The sequence below is a fragment of the Lepus europaeus genome, chromosome 9 (assembly GCF_033115175.1).
Source record: "Lepus europaeus isolate LE1 chromosome 9, mLepTim1.pri, whole genome shotgun sequence".
Classification (NCBI taxonomy): Eukaryota; Metazoa; Chordata; class Mammalia; order Lagomorpha; family Leporidae; genus Lepus; species Lepus europaeus.
In genome coordinates this window covers 125476231-125491848 of record NC_084835.1, presented here as the reverse complement: position 1 = coordinate 125491848, position 15618 = coordinate 125476231, and the positions used below count along the sequence as shown (strand labels likewise).

The 15618-nt window shown below is 63.4% G+C and overlaps 2 protein-coding genes across 3 annotated transcripts in view; one reads left to right on the top strand and one right to left on the bottom strand.

Moving 5' to 3' along the window:
- The window catches only part of SLC66A2 (solute carrier family 66 member 2), a 37733-nt gene extending 32657 nt beyond the window's left edge, over positions 1-5076 (top strand). For both annotated transcript variants that reach the window (XM_062201829.1, XM_062201830.1), the window contains one exon: positions 4205-5076. In XM_062201829.1, the coding sequence (XP_062057813.1) occupies positions 4205-4412 (208 nt within the window). In that variant the 3' untranslated portion in view covers positions 4413-5076. The remainder of the gene's footprint in view (positions 1-4204) is intronic.
- A 1023-nt stretch (positions 5077-6099) lies between these two features.
- The window catches only part of KCNG2 (potassium voltage-gated channel modifier subfamily G member 2), a 75751-nt gene continuing 66232 nt past the window's right edge, over positions 6100-15618 (bottom strand). Inside the window, exon 5 of the mRNA XM_062200047.1 lies at positions 6100-6798. Coding sequence (XP_062056031.1) covers positions 6100-6798 — 699 coding nt within the window. The remainder of the gene's footprint in view (positions 6799-15618) is intronic.

The window sequence follows — 15618 nt, the reverse complement described above, 5'->3', positions numbered from 1 at the left end:
TGGCCCTCTGGGCTCGCTGGCCCCAGAGGCTCGTGTCCTGCTGCGTGGCGCCGAGGTCCCGAGTTGGTGCCACCGTGCAGGACAGGACAGGTGGGAGAGCACAGCTTTGGAAAGCGAGGAGCTTGATGACGGCACAAGTGGCGAATTCTCTGGGAACGGCACGGCAGGGTCTCTCCTCCCGCTGCTCGCAGGGCCTGCGCAGGTGTGGGGTGCAGCCCTGGCACCAGTGCCCGGGGCGCAGGGGCGTCCGTCACAGGGCCCCCCCCACCGCGAGCTCTCCCATTCACATGGCGGCAGCGCTGCACACGGCAGAACCGGCCGGATTCTGGTTATTTTAGGAAGCTGATGTCATCAAAGCACGTATGACTGAAGTGTAAGGAAGAGATCATGTAAGGAAAATCTCCGAGAGAACTGCGCAGCGACACGGCAGACCTCTGGCCAGACCTCGAGGTAGTATTGAACGGAGAGAAAACAGCGGAGCTGTCGATGCGGTGAGGCAATGCTAACGGAGATCTGCAGTGATGTGAACTTGTAGCACGAGCTGCTGATAGCGGGAAGGCGGCAAGCCCCAGGTCTCCCCTCCTACTGAGGAATAAAGTGACATGCAAGGCAGAGCTCAGGAGGAACGCATGACGCGAGCACAAAGCACGCAGTCCCACGCAGAGCTGGTTCTTTGGAAAGATCTGCAAGGGACAGCATTAAAGCCGCACGGCCGAGAAGACGGAGACGCGGCTTAACCAGCGTCAGGAGCGGGCCGGGCAGATTCTGCAGCCCGCTCGGTGTGCCGGCGGCACTGTGCTGCTGCGGGTTAAGCCAGCGCCTGCGATGCTTGCATTCCACGTTGGAGTTCTGCTCCGGCCTCCTGCTAATGCACTCTGGGAGGCAGCAGGTGATGGCTCAAGTCCTTGGGCTCCTGCCAGCCATGTGGGAGACCCAAGTGGAGTTTCAGGCTCTTGGCTTGGGCTTGGTCTGGCCCCAGCTGTTTTGAGAACTTGGGGAGTGAACCAGCGGGTGCAAGATCTGTCACTCTTTCAAGTAGATGAAAATAATTTATAAAATTAAGGCAATGGCTTAAAAAAAGTTACTTTCTTTAAAAAAGGGGGAGGGACCAGTGCTGTGGTGTATCCAGTAGACACTGCCTACAGTGCAGCTGCTCCACTTCTGATCCAGCTCCCTGCTGGAAAGCCGTGGAGGATGTCTCATGTGCTTGGGCCCCTGGCTCTTGGCTTTGGCCTGGCCCAGCCCTGGCCACTGCAGCCATCTGGGGAGTGAACCAGCAGTGGAAGATACTCCCTCTCTCTCTCTTTTAAATACATCTTTAAGGGGCCGGCACCATGGCTCACTAGGTTAATCCTCCACCTATGGCGCCGGCATCCCATATGGGTACCGGGCTCTAGTCCTGGTTGCTCCTCTTCCAGTCCAGCTCTCTGCTGTGGCCAGGGAGGGCAGTGGAGGATGGCCCAATGCTTGGGCCCTGCACCCGCATGGGAGACCAGGAAGAAGCACCTGGCTCCTGGCTTCGGATCGGTGCAGCACCGGCCATGGCAGCCATTTGGGGGTGAACCAATGGAAGGAAGACCTTTCTCTCTGTCGCTCTCTCTCTCACTGTCTATAACTCTACCTGTCAAATAAAAAAAATTTCATTCAAATACATCTTTAAAAAAATGGGGGGCACAGTGCCCAACTGCATGCCCTTGGACTTGAACCTGCAGGAGCTGGGCCAGGGCGCTGACCCAAGGGCAAACAGCCTGAGCGCCTGTTACCCAGACGGCCCTCGTCTGTGAAGACTGCGGCCACAGCTTCTATCCCAGCACGCTCTCCCAGGGAAGCCACTCAGCAGGTTCCCCGCTAACTCAAGACCAGTTCTGAGGGTGGGGTGAGGCAAACTGCACGCCCGCTCGCTGGCTGGGGGCCTCCCCCGCAAGTCCCAGCCTCGCGTCGTTGCCCAGGCAGTGGCGCTGAGGAAGTCCAGCAGTCCTGCGTGGAGACGGTCGGAGCTGGACCGCTGTCGTGGAGTTCTGCGGGTCACCGAGCGGTGCTGGGCACCTGCTGCATCCGCCGCCAGGTGTCGGCCCCCACAGTGGGAACCTTGTGAAGGGGCAGCGGCCCTTGGCCTGAGTCCTGCCCCAAGGCCAGGGTGGGCAGCAGGGGTCAGCTTGTGCATCCCGCCTGGGTCTTGGGTCCACTGCACTTCTGTGGATGGGGAGCGTGCCGTGTGGTGACAGCAGAGGTCAGAGGACTTGGTCAGTGCCCAGGTGTTCACTGTGCCTCCACAGCAGGTACAGAGTTGTCACACCTGCGAACTGCCGTGGCCTTGTGTGTGGGAGACACCTCTGGTGGGAGACGCACCAGACAGAATGGGGGGACACTGAGGGGCACGTCGCACAACTGACCTGCGTGGAAAGTCCCCCCTAGTGGCTGTGCCAGAGGAGGGACTCAGGCCACAGGCAGCCCCGGGGGTCGAGCGCAGTGGACAGCAGAGGGGCCCTCCTCAGCCCCCTCTCTTGAGGCCCTGGGTTCTGCCTTTGCTGGGGGTGGAGCTGGTCCCGGAGACCCAGCACAGCCCTGTGACTCGGGGCGCTCAGCCCCACCTGCTGGCTGACCCGGCTGTGGCCGCCTTCCCGCTGGTTCCTTCCACCCCCTCCGTCCTAGCCCAGGCGGCCCCTCTGCACGAGCTCAGCTGCCCGAGTGCAGCAGCGCCGGGCCATGCTGTGACATGCCCACACCAGGCGCTGGTCCTTGCTGGTCTCCGTGCAGCTGTGGGGCAGGGCCCTTGTCCACTGAGAGCCAGAGCCTGGACAGCAGCTGACTTAGGGCGGCTTGGCCCTTGGTGGCCCCATGTGGGCTCCCGGGGTCAGTACCTGCCCGGAGAAGCGCCACCGCACTGTCAGGCAGTGGGCAGAGCAGACAGGCATTTATTTTGTGGTTCTGGGGTATTTCTGTGAACGCACGCTGATTTTATTTGAAAGGCAGAGAGGAAACCGAGACTGTCCATCTATCGGTTCTTCTTGAGCACCCACAACAGCCAGGAGCCCAGAGCTCAGTCCAGGTGTGCCCGGTGGGTGGCAGGGAGCCGGAGCGGGGACTTGACTCTGGGCACTCTGATGTGGGATGTGTCCCGGCACCGTGTGGACTGCCGTGCTGGTGCCCACCCTGCTCACAAGCTGTTGCTCTGGGGACATCCAGGTGTAGGGCCTTCCAGCAGGGGGAGGGAGCAGGCTGTGGGCAGCCCGGTCAGCCTGAGGGTGAGGGGGTCCGTGTCCAGGTGCTGGCGGGCCCCTTGCACCAAGGGCTCCATGCTCAGCTGAGTGAGCCCAGAGCGGGCTCCCTTCTGGGGCTCCAGGAGGTGGCCGTGTCCTTGGTGTGGGTGTGGACGGCTCCCTGGCCCCGTGCGTGGTGAGGGTTTGCACTCCGAGGGCACCTGCCCGTCCGTGGTCAGCAGCCTCCCCCTGGGCTGTGGGCAGCCCGCCCAGCGCTCGGGACTGATCTCCGCCTGACACGGTTGTGCTATGCTCACCGCTTGGCGAGCCCAGGAGGCGGCCGGGGACGATAGGCGCAGCTGCTGCCTCTGAAGGGAGCTTCGCACCATCACCAGGGACGGCAGGGAGGGCGGCTGGGCCCCGGGTGCTGCCGCACAGCTCGTGGGGTGGCAGCGGCCTTCCTGGCAGCCCTTGGGCGACACCTCAGGTCAGGTCGAGGGGCCTGGGGCCAGGGGCAGCCCTCGGACGACACCTCAGGCCAGGTCGAGGGGCCTGGGGCCAGGGGCAGCCCTCGGACGACACCTCAGGCCAGGTCGAGGGGCCTGGGGCCAGGGGCAGCCCTCGGACGACACCTCAGGCCAGGTCGAGGGGCCTGGGGCCAGGGGCAGCCCTCGGACGACACCTCAGGTCAGGTCGAGGGGCCTGGGGCCAGAGGCAGCCCTCGGGCGACACCTCAGGCCAGGTCGAGGGGCCTGGGGCCAGGGGCAGCCCTCGGGCGACACCTCAGGCCAGGTCGAGGGGCCTGGGGCCAGGGGCAGCCCTCTTCGCAGCACTGAGCAGCCAGAAGGCCGTGGGCTACTCTGATGCCTGGTCCGGCTACTCCCTGCAGCCGCGCTGCCGTGGCTGACCTCAGGGCTCAGCCCCGAGAGCCCGTGGGGCCAGAGGGGCAAGGGTGGGCGCGTCCCCCACGGTCCCCGCACTGACTGCCCTTTGTGTGTCTGCAGCATCAAGATGGTGCTCATGTGGACGAGCGGCGACACCTTCAAGACTGCCTACTTCCTGCTCAAGGCTGCGCCCCTGCAGTTCTCCGTGTGTGGCCTCCTGCAGGTGCTGGTGGACCTGGCCATCCTGGGCCAGGCCTACGCCTTCGCCCGCCACCCCCAGAAGCCGGTGCCCCACGCAGCACACCCGGCCAGTGCCAAGGCCCTCTGAGGCCACCAGGGAGGACAAGCATGCCTACCTGGGCTGCAGGCGCCGGCTGGCCCTGTGCGCCCCCTGTGCGGGACGGTGGGCCTCGAAGTGCCCACAGGTGGTCAGCTGGGTGTGGTGGTGTCAGGGTGGGCACTGGGCAGGGGCTCGCCGCAGAGGACAGCAGAGTGGGCGTTACCCAGGGGCCGGGTGTGCATGTGTCTGAGGGGGCGACAAAAGCAAGTGTCTACCACACTTTGGCCTAAAGCTCCGGCCTCGCCCCTCGCCCCCGTCCCAGGCCAAGGCTGTGCCGGGCAGGTGGGCCTGGAGGCTGGGTACCGGGGAGAGCTGGAGTCGGGAGCTGGCTCCGCCCGGCGCGCCGTCCCAGCTGCCGTCCCGCTGCTGCTGCTGCGGCCCCGTTCCCTGGACGTGTCGGCCCTGCGCGCGCTCTGCTGTCTGGCTGAGCCAGGAGCCGCTGCGCGGATGCCGGGCACCAGGTGCAGCCCCCGTGGGCCGCACCTGTGCTCACTCAGGCCAGGCCCAGCCCTGACCGCTGCCCCTGCTGTGGTGGTGGGAGGTGTCTGCGGCCGCTGCTCCGCCTTCTCCTCAGAGAAAACTCCTGAATGAGGCGCTGGCTCAGCTCCGAGGCCTGCTGGATGCTTTAAAAATGTTTATTTTTAAAAGCGGAGCTGTCTGTGGTGGTCACTGCTGCAAGTGTGCCCGAGGCCTGGACTACACAACGCGGTAGGCCTGAGGGCATCCGGCAGGCCCTGGGCCGGGTGGGCACCCCTGGGCCCTGGCGGGGAGGCTTTGAGGGGTGCAGCTGGTGCTGAGGGTTCTCCTTTGGGGCCCCGACGCCCGCCCGGTTACAGCCCTTGCTGCTGCAGCCCCTCCATACATGGGGGACAGGGCCTGGCTGGAACTGGGCCCTGGGAGCATGGGCGCAGCTTCCCTGGCAAGATGGGGCAGGCGTTCTGACCCCAGCACCGAAAACCGACCTGGAGCTGCAGGCACAGGGACAGCGGGGAGGTGTGGGTGGCCTGGGTTTGGGGTTGTGGGGGTCAGGGGTCAGAGGCCAGGGCACAGGTCACGTGACGCTGGGAACAGAGTGCTCGGTGACGGGGCCACGGTTCCTGAGGTGATGGTCAGCACCTCCTTGTTCCAGGACTGTCCGGCCACATGGGGGTGGGGCAGAAGGAACAGCGGGGATGCTGGTCCTGGCCATTGCCCTGCCTCTTGGGGGCCTTGCCCCTGTCCGTGACGCGCAGGCTGACAGGTGCAGCTGGGTCCATGCTTCCTGTGACCCGGGAGGGGTGCTCCTGTCTCACCAGGCTCCCCGCACTCGGCATGCGGCCTGCACACACGAAGCCCCTTGTGTGGCCCGGTAGCACTGTGCTCTAGGGTGGCCCCCAGGCCGCAGGCTGCACTGTGGCACTCAGCCAGTGCTGTGGGAGACCCAGGGCTTTTCTTGGGTTGCAGTGCAGGGGTCTCAGCGCCCCTTGGGCTTCCTGCGCCTGCTTAGGTGGCGGCGCCGGGTCGAGCGGCTGGGCCCACTGTGTTGACCGTGCCGGCAGCTCCGATGCCGCAGGGCCGGGCCCGCCGGGCTCCCGCGCGCGTCTCCCTCAGCCGGGGCGTGGGAGGGGTCAGGTGGCCCGGCTTGGAGGGAGGCCTCCGCGCCATGCCTCCTCGCGGCCGAGGGTGGCGGGGGCGCTCACGGGGGCCCCGCAGCCGGGCCGGCGCTGTTGGGGCTCTGCACGCTGCTCCCCCGCCGCTGCTGCGCCCTGAGCTCCGCGTAGGAGCGCGAGAAGGTGTGGAAGATGGCGGTGGCCGGCAGGGCCATGAGCAGGATGCCACTCAAGATGCCGCTGAGCGCCACGAGCTGGCCCGGCAGGCTGCGCGGCACCATGTCGCCGTAGCCCACGGTGGTCATGGAGGTGACGGCCCACCAGTAGCTGGCGGGCACGCTGGGGAAGTCGCGGCGCGCGCCCAGCTCGCGCTCGGCCAGGTGCACGAGCGGCGCGAAGAGCGCCGTGGCCACGCCGAGGAACAGCAGCAGCAGGCCGCCCTCGCGCGCGCAGCGGCGCACGGTGAGGCCGAGCGAGCGCAGCCCCAGCGAGTGGCGCGCCAGGCGCACCACGGAGAGCACGCGCAGCGCGCGCAGCAGCCGCAGCGCCAGCCCCGCGCGCTCCTGCAGCTTGCTCCCGCCCGGGCCCGCGCCCGCCGCCAGCCCCACGAGCAGCGACACGTAGAAGGGCAGGATGGCCAGCAGGTCCAGCACGTTGAGCGGGGTCCGCAGGAAGGCGCACTTGCTCTCGGCCTGCAGGGAGCGCAGCAGGAACTCGAAGGAGAACCAGGCCACGCACACGGTCTCCAGCACGAAGAGGTTGCGGCACTTGGGGGAGCACTCGCCCTGGGGAGGAGAGGGGACACCGGTTGGGGCACAGGCGGCCTGAGCACGCGGACCTGGGGCCCAGTTTCCCGGTAGCTTGACCGGGACTGGCCCGGGCTGGGGTGGGGGTGGAGTGGGAATCGCAGGCAAACCTGCAGCCCGGCCTCTGGAAACGGGTCTGGCAGGCAGCAGGTGACACGGGGCCAAGCACGAGGCTCCCGCAGGGCGGACGCTGCCCTCGGCGACCCCAGCGTGGGGCCGTGTTGGTGGGGGCGGCCGGTCCCTCCTCCCACCCAGCCCCCACTCCTGGGCAGGACACGGAGAAGATGGGTGCTCAGTGATTCAGGCCAGGAGGGGCCAGGAGCTGCCCAGCAGTCCCTGGGGGCAGGGGCCAGAGTGACGCTACCACTGTCTCAGAGCCCGTGCTCTGGTGCGGGGGACAAGAAGTGAGCGAGAACGAGCCGAGCGAGAGCGAGAGCGAGCGGGCTCTCCGAAGGGACAGACTCCGCTGCGGCAGGGCAGGAGAGCGGACGCCAGGCCACACTCGGGCAGCGCAGGGAACGGGGCCACCTGTGCAGCTGACGCAGCCCCGGCCGCAGGCAGGAGAGCTTGCGGGAGGCAGCCTGGGACTCGGAGCTGGGGGACCCCGAAACCACGGAGACGGAGCCACCACACAGCCGGTTTGTAGAGAAACCCAAGGCCCGGGACACTGCCGAAACCACCCGAGTGCAGCTGGACAGCTGGGTGTGGACAGGGTAGAGGAGCAGCCCGGCCCTCCCTGCGCCCAGGGCCTGAGCTCTGCTGGCAGGGGGAGGGCAGCACCAGCTGCTCCACAGGGACCCGGCCTGGTCACTAAGGACAAGCAGACAAGTGGCCAGCATGGGGTGCCCCGGGTTGCTGGGATGCATTGTCTGGAGCGTCCAGTTTCCAACCATGCAGTTCAAGGCCCCAAGGAAAGGGGAGGCAGGTGGTGACTTCACAGACGACCTCAAAGTAGCCGCTGTGAGTGCGTCCCCAGGGACTGAAGGGGACAGGAGCTCATCAGCACAGGGCCACAGCTCTCAAAACGCGAGATCCTGGGCTGAAAAGCACTGTCAGAGATAGAAGTAAACTCACTAGAAGAGCTTAACGGATTTGAACAGGCGGAGAGAATTAGCACACCGGGAGAGAATTCAACAATGACGTGAGCTGGGGGGCAGAGAATGAGGAGGGGTGACCAGCGCCTCGGCAGGTGGGGCAGCAGGAGAGGGGAGAGGGGGGGACCGGGACAGAACAGCTGAGACCTCTCCGGCTGACTGAGCTCTGTGACCTCCAAGTCAGATAAACAGGAAAACCTCAAAGGCAGCAGGAGAAGAATAAGGCCCCAGGCCAGGCACAGAGGCTGGTGGAGGGGCACCCCTCAGCCTGCAGAGGGGGGCAGCACTTCCCCAGGAGGACAGCTGCTGGCCACAGAGCCCCCACAGGCGCCGCAGGGTGCGTCCACCTGGCCGCTGTGCGTTCTGCTGCCGCTGCTTCTTGGAAGAGGTGTGGGGAGAAAGCGTGCACATACGTGGTTGGGCTGCAACGGACAGGCGGTGCTTCCAAAAGTCAGTGCAGAACAGAACTAAAGTCTATTTTGGTGCAACAAAATTTGAAATCCATGCATAGCTTTTTCAAAGTATGCATTTCCATGAACTTTTTGAAGACATGGATTTCAGAATTTTCTCCATAAACCTCTCTCTTAATGCCGCTTTCCATGACCTCTTGAAGTGCTCAGTGTGGGGGTGGGACAGCGAGGACGCCGACGGTGTGCCTGGGTGCCCAGCACTGTCCGGCACAGTGTGTGCAGCAGCAGCACCACCAGGAGGGGCAGGCTACGCTCCCACGTGGGCGGACCACTTGTGCGTCTCGCAGGACCCCCATAGAGTGAACCTGACACAGATCCTGACACGTTCTACACGGTAAACCCTGGAGGAACCATGAACAAGACCCTCAAGGTATACTGAAAAAACCAGTGGTGAAAAACAGCACCGTTAGCAAACACTTCTCCATATGGGATGCCTCACCCCAAATTGTGTTCCAGTCCCAGGTCCACTTCCAATTCCAGCTTCCTGCTCACGCACACCCTGGGAGGAGGCAGGTGACGGCTCACGGGCTTGGGTCCCTGCCCCCGATGTGGGAGACCTGGACGGAGCTCCCAGCCCAGGCTGCTGTGGGCAGCTGGGGAGTGAATCAGTAGATGGTTTGCTCAGGATGTGCAAAAACAAAGTAAGATGGCTGCTACAAACCCCACTGCACCAGTCACAGTAAGTGCACATAAGAAAGGTGATACAAAGGCAGAAGCCATGACTGGATTTCTGACTGAACTACAGTGCACGCACGACACACGTTAGATGATGTGGATGCAACACAAAAGGACGGTGACGCCACACCACAGCGGAGCTGGCGTGCTGTGAGACGGGCTTTCAAACAATGCAGACCAGCACCTGTCTCCATCACAGACACCCCCTAGACACAGCACACAGCCCCCGGGAAGGGGAGCTCAACAGTGGCCCCTCCTGAGCTCTGTGTCCACGGCCTGGCTCTGGGGACCGGCACAGCCTGAGGAAGGTGGCCACTGGCTGACTGGGCACGGCACTGAGGGCACAGTGAGGGACACGGTGGCCGAGTGCCTGCCCGTGCCTTTCCCAGGCATGTCCAGGGCAGGGGCCCGGCAGGGTTGGAACCAGCCAGCCTGGGGCCGCCAGGTCTGCGGGCCCTGCAGGGAGGCCGAGGGGCACCACAGGTCAGCAAGCAGTCTGGAGGGAGGAGGTCCTGCAGCTTTCAGTCCAAGTCCCAAGTGGACACGCCAGCCTGCCTGGCCACTCCGGGCTCAGCCAGACTCGCCCCACTCTGGAGGCCCCTGCGGCTTCTTTCCTTGGACCACAGGCTGAGCTGCCACTTGTGGGTCCTCGGAGGTAGGCTCTGAGCTCTGGGACCTGTGCTTCACCCACTGTCCCATGACCTGGCCGTGGGTGGAGGCTTGTGAGGGACCCAGGCCAACTCTTCCTGGACAGAGTGTGGACCACCCTTCCCAGCGGCAGGGAGAACTCCGGTTTACAGGACTTTGGGCCCCCATGGGCCCCTGTGGGCGCCTGCGGAAGGTGCCGGAAGAGCAACTCCCACTTCAGCAGGGGGAGAAGGAAGTAGTGGGAGTTCTTGGCAATGGAGAGCTCAGGATGTGAGCACCCACTGGACAGCGTGGGGCAGTGTGGGGAGCCGAGGCCACAGCCTGGGGAAGTGCTCTGGCCGTGCCGGTTTGTGCTACACTGGGGAGGGAGCTGCAAGGGCCAGCACAGGCCCAGCAGGCGCTGAAGCCCAGAGGCAGCCTGTGCCTCCTGGGGCACTGAGCTGGGATCAGCGGTCCAGGCTCCAGGGAGAGGGCTCAGCGAGGCTTCCCCAAGTGCATGAAGGGATCAGCCAGGAAGCTTCCCTGTCCACCAGGAGGGGCGGGGCACCAGCAGGGAGAGGGAGGGCGAGACGGGATTCCTAGGATTCCTGAGCTGGCCTCCCTGGCCCTGCCCAACCCTCCATCGCCCCCAGGCCAGCGCCTGCCCAGGGCATGGATCTGACATTTGATGGTGCTGCTCCGTGGTCTCCCTCCCGGCCGGTGGCTGGGAATCCCTTGGCCCCTCTGTGTGGGACTGCTTGGTCCACGAGCACTTCCTGTCCTGCTGAACCACCCCCAAAGACATGGTGACAGCTGTGCTGTCTGGACCCGAGGGGGATCAAGTGCTCTTTGGTCCCCCCAGGGAGCAGCTGGGCAAGTGGCAGGGAGGCAGGTGGGGCTCAGGTTTGGTCTGTAACTAACCCTTACACATGGGAGTGGGTGGGAGGTTGGGAAAGGACAGGTGGGGGCCATGGCCGGTGAGCACAGCCAGTCCCTCCGGCCCCAGGCTGCCAGGCGGGGCTCTGGCCTCCGCCGCCCCTCCAGCGGCTCCGGCGAGTGCAGCCCCCGCCCAGGACCCGTCTGGCCTTCCCCATGTCACATCCCTGAGATCCAGCCCTGTTTTGCTGTCAGCAGTGTCCTTTCTGTGTGCCAGGTGGGGCCAGAGTGTGCCCGTGGGTCTGCAGAGATGCATCTGAGCTGCCTCCACTGGGGCTGTTCACACGAGTCTGGACACACGCTTGGCTCCCTCCTGGGCCGGACAGCTGGACGCAGGCCGCTCAGCTTTCTCCTGGGCTGGAGGGCTGGATGCCAGTCACTCGGCTTCCTCCTGGGCTGGCAGGCTGGACACAGGGCAGGTCGCTCGGCTTCCTCCTGGCTGGAGGGCTGGATGCGCGGCAGGTAGGTCACTCGGTCAGAAACTGCAGCACAGGGCAACATCTCTCATCACGGTCCAGCTCATATTCCCTAGTAAGCAGCGAGGCCGGGCTCCTTGCCATGTCTGTACTGGTCATCTGTGTTCCGTCTGTTCCTGACGGGGTTGTCTTCCTACAGAGGTTTTGTGGTTCTCTCTAGAATCCAATTACAAGTCTTTGTCGGCTGTGTGGCTTGCAAAGATCTTCTCCCAGTCTGGAGCTAGCGTGCTCTCACTCTCAAAAGATTTATTCATTTGACAGAGTTACACAGAGAAAGCTTCCATCTGCTGGTTCACTCCCCCAGATGGCCCCAAGGACCAGGGCTGGACCATGCTGAAGCCAGGAGCCAGGAGCTTCTTCCAGGTCTCCACGTGGGTGCAGGGGCCCAAGGACTTGAGGCATCTTCCGCTGCTTTCCCAGGTGCATTAGCAGGGATCAGGAGCGGGGCAGCCAGGACATGAGTATCGCAGGCGGCGGCTCAGCTGGCTGCACCGCAGTGCTGCCCAGGGCTTGTCTCTTAGGAAGGGGTGTTGTGGCTCGCTGCGCTCTCGCTTTGTTTGTGCAGGCTCAGCAGCAGCCGGGGGTGGGAAGCTGCTCCTCCCCGGTGGCTGCCGGTGCTTCCACCACCCCTGTTTTAGGCCTGTGGCTTTGTAGGAAATAAAAGTTATTTTTCAAAATAGCTTCCTTGCCTTTCCTTGTGAGTTTTATAATTTCATTCCACAGCCCAGTTATGGGGACACCAACACCACTGGCTCTGCTTATTTGGCCTTTGGTTTCTTTCATCTAGCTGTGCAAAGTTCAGCAAACGGATGCAGTGGCCGGGGCTGGGCTGGGGCTGTCTCGAGCCAGGGTCTGCATTAGCGGGAAGGTGGCACCAGGAGCTGAGTTGGGCACTGCGCCACACCCCTGGTGGGACACAGCTGTCACTGCCAGGCGAGGCCTGCCCCGGGGTCACTGGGCGTCACACGCCGATCCCTGGGTTGGTTTGCTCTGAGCTCTCACGGGCTTCTCACACAGCTCTGCTGCCGCTGCTGCCTGCTGCCCTGCGCTGGGCTGGGCTGGGCTGGGGGCGGGGGTGGGGTCCTTTCCTCGCTGCCTGGCACGCGGCTGTCCTCCGGGGAGGAGGCTGCACAGAGCGTGAGCATGTCCCGTGAGCTGGGCGCTACACGTGTTCCTTCTCGTGCGACACTCTGTGCCCCTCAAGTGCTCACTTCCCTCCCAGGTTGCATAGCTTCGAGGAGCCATGGCGTAGCCCCTCAGTGCTCAAAAGCCTCAGGTGCTTGGTGGACTCTTTCCCAGGAGACCGCTGGCCAAGGCCTCCGGGCTCTGAGCGCGCAGGGGCAGCTGTTTCCAGGGCTCACGCGTCTGGGCTGGAGCACGCTTGCTCTAGCTCCACGTTGGCTGCAAGCCTGGTTCAACACAGAGGCACAGGTGGAAAGCAGTTTCACCCAGAATTTCGAAGACGTTCTTCGCTGTATGTCCTGGCTTTTGGCCAAGGCCATTCTTCCCACCCCCAAGCCTGCCATGGAACCTCATTTCTTGCCTCTCTCCCTGGAAGCTTCTAGACTATTCCCCCAGAGAAGCATGGTGTACGTCATTCCCATTTGGTGTGTGGGGCGTTAGGGGCCCGCGCCCACTGAGAGGTCCCACGGGGAGGGGCCTCGGCGTACCCGGCGCTCTCTTCCCTGGCTCTGGGCTGCGTTTTTGCCCTCGGAACATGAGCCCCACTGTGGGTCTCTGTCCTGGCCCCTCCCACTTCCCCACGTCTGCCTTCTGTGGTGTCCTCGATGGCAGGAATGGTTGTGGTCCACAAATCCTGCTGCAGCCTGGCACACGGCAGCCCTCTCTGCTGGGCCTGGTGCCCCAGACTGGGGCTGTGGGGTCCCGATTTTCGGTCTCAAGTCTGCTGGGCTGAGGCAGGAGCCAGGGCTGGCAGGGGTGATGAGCGGGAGCTGGGGCATGTCAGCCTCAGGTTCCCCACAGCTCCTGGCACCTGCAGCCTCCAGAGCTGGGGGCGGGGAAACTTGGCGTCTGGTGTGGTGTCCACCGGGCACTCTCCCTGTGGTCACACTTTCCCTCCCATGCACATCTCTGGCTGGGTTTAAGGAGACAAGACAGGTGTAACCAGACGTGCAGGTGTTACCCGTGTTAGAGCAGGTAGCTCCGCCTTGGTATTGCCAAATGCCGGACACAGCACAGCTGGGACAGCATGGTCCCTGAGGGGATCTGGCTGGCCACACTGCTGAACACCCAATGCCAAGGCCAGAGCAACTCCCCGAGGGGCCCCTGGGAGTGCGCAAGGCTGTGGGTCCCTCTCTGCACGTGCAGAATTCAGAGCCAGGCCTGATGCAGAGTTCAGGGGCTCTGCCCAGAGAGCCAGGGACCAGGGTTGCCTGGAAGAGTGACAGGGTGGATCCAGGGCAAGGCAGGCCAGGCCAGCTTGGATGCAGCGAGTGGGGGCTTCGCACACACAGCTTCATTTTTCTCATGAAAACACAGACACGGTTTGGCACAGGCCCTGCTCCCTGCGTGTGGGCAATGTAGTGGCCACACCCAGCTTGGGGGGGCACCCTGGCAGGCCCACCCCTCACGGCGCAGACCCCACCTGTGGCCACAAGGCGTCTCCTTGCAAACTGTAATGACACTGAGCGGGGCTGAGGCTTATCGAGAAGGCTCTCTGTGGCCACAGTGGGCAGTGCAGCCGGGCAGGGAGGGACCCGAGCACAGCGGTCATGGGAGCGGTGAACGACTCACTGCTCAGCTCTCCTTCCGGCCCAGTAGTCGCCCAGCTAAACCTCAGAACTGCACGGCTAGGCTGCACAAACACGTGTCTGACATCAGCCAGCGTCGGTGAGACATGCCCACGCTCCCCGGTGAGACATGCCCACGCTCCCTGAGACATGCCCACGCTCCCCAGCCCCACAGGAAGGGCCCTGGCCCAACGGCCTCATAAGCAGCTGGTGTGGCCGCGGAGCTGAGCCTTTGCTAATGGGATAATTCAAAGAGTGTCACACTGTTTAAATGTGCATTTCTTGCATCATAAACATCTTTTTTTAAAAAAGTTATTTTCATTTATTTGAAAGTCAGCACAACAGTAAGAGAGATCTTCCGTCTACGGGTTCACTCCCAGAATGTCCACAACAGCCAGGGCTGGGCTGAGCTGAACCCAGGAGCCAGGAACCCAAATCCACATGTCCCACGTGGGTGCAGGGACCCAGCTCCTTGAGCCACTGCCTGCTTGCCTCCCTGTGCATTGGCAGGAAGCTGGATTGGAAGTGGAGCAGCTGGGACACGAATTGGCACCCATACGGGACGCCAGCATCACAGGTGGCGGCTTACTCGCTACGCCACAATGCTGGCCCTGGCTTTTTCACAAATGCTGCTATTTTATTCTGAGATTATAGTTTGTTTAAACCTAGGGAGGGCTTTTATTAGTCTTTTTTTATGTTGTCAAATGCTTCCTTTCATTTCTGGCTTTATTACAAACCTAAAAAGATTCTTCGGGTTCCTGGATGAAAAACTGCACTCCCTTTTATTAACTGTACGGAAACAACATGCTCACTGAAGCGGCCCACGTGGCTGGCGCTCACCGAGGTTACTCAGACCCAGCACCACCTGCTGAGATGGTCCATCCCACGCTCTGAATCGCTACACTCCTGTGTGTCTGCTGCCACCTTTGTACTCCCGGTGTGGGCACATCCCTGTGACCAAGGACGGATGTGCTCACCAAGGTCTGGCGTTACTATATGTGTTTGTTTGCTTTCACTTATAGCGCTCACCAAGGTCTGGTGTTACTATATGTGTTTGTTTGCTTTCACTTATAGCGTATGCTTCAATATCTGGTGTTACTAAGTGCGGACATTTGCTGGATTGTTCCTTATGTCCCTGTCTGTTGTGTGTTTGCAGGCACCGATGATGGGGCAGTGGCTACACTAATGTCCTCAGGGAGCCTCATCCTCCCTGATCCACTCTGGCCCTGGACTTGGCCAGGAGCTCTGCTTTGCCAACAGCTGTGGGCATGTGTGATGGCTGCAGAGCTGTGGATAGGTGGGGGGGAGGCGCTGCAGGAAGTCTTGCCTGGGTCAGCCTCCCCCACCCACCAGCCTCCCCACATACCAGCCTCCCCACACACCGGCCTCCCCACCCACCGGCCTCCCCCACCCACCAGCCTCCCCACCCACCAGCCTCCCCACCCACCAGCCTCCCTCACCCACCAGCCTCCCCCACCCACCAGCCTCCTCACACACTGGCCTCCCCCAGGCACCAGCCTCCCCAGGCACCGGCCTCCCCAGGCAACGGGCTCCCCAGGCACCAACCTCCCCACACATTGGCCTCCCCCACCCAGCAGCCTCCCTTAGCACCAGGCTCCCCAGGCAACGGCTCCCCCAGGCACCAGCCCCTCCACACACCAGGCTCCCCCAGGGCACCAGCCTCCCCACCCACCAGGCTCCCCCACCCACCAGCCTCCTCACACACTGGCCTCCCCCAGGCACCAGGCTCCCCACACACCAGCCTCCCCAC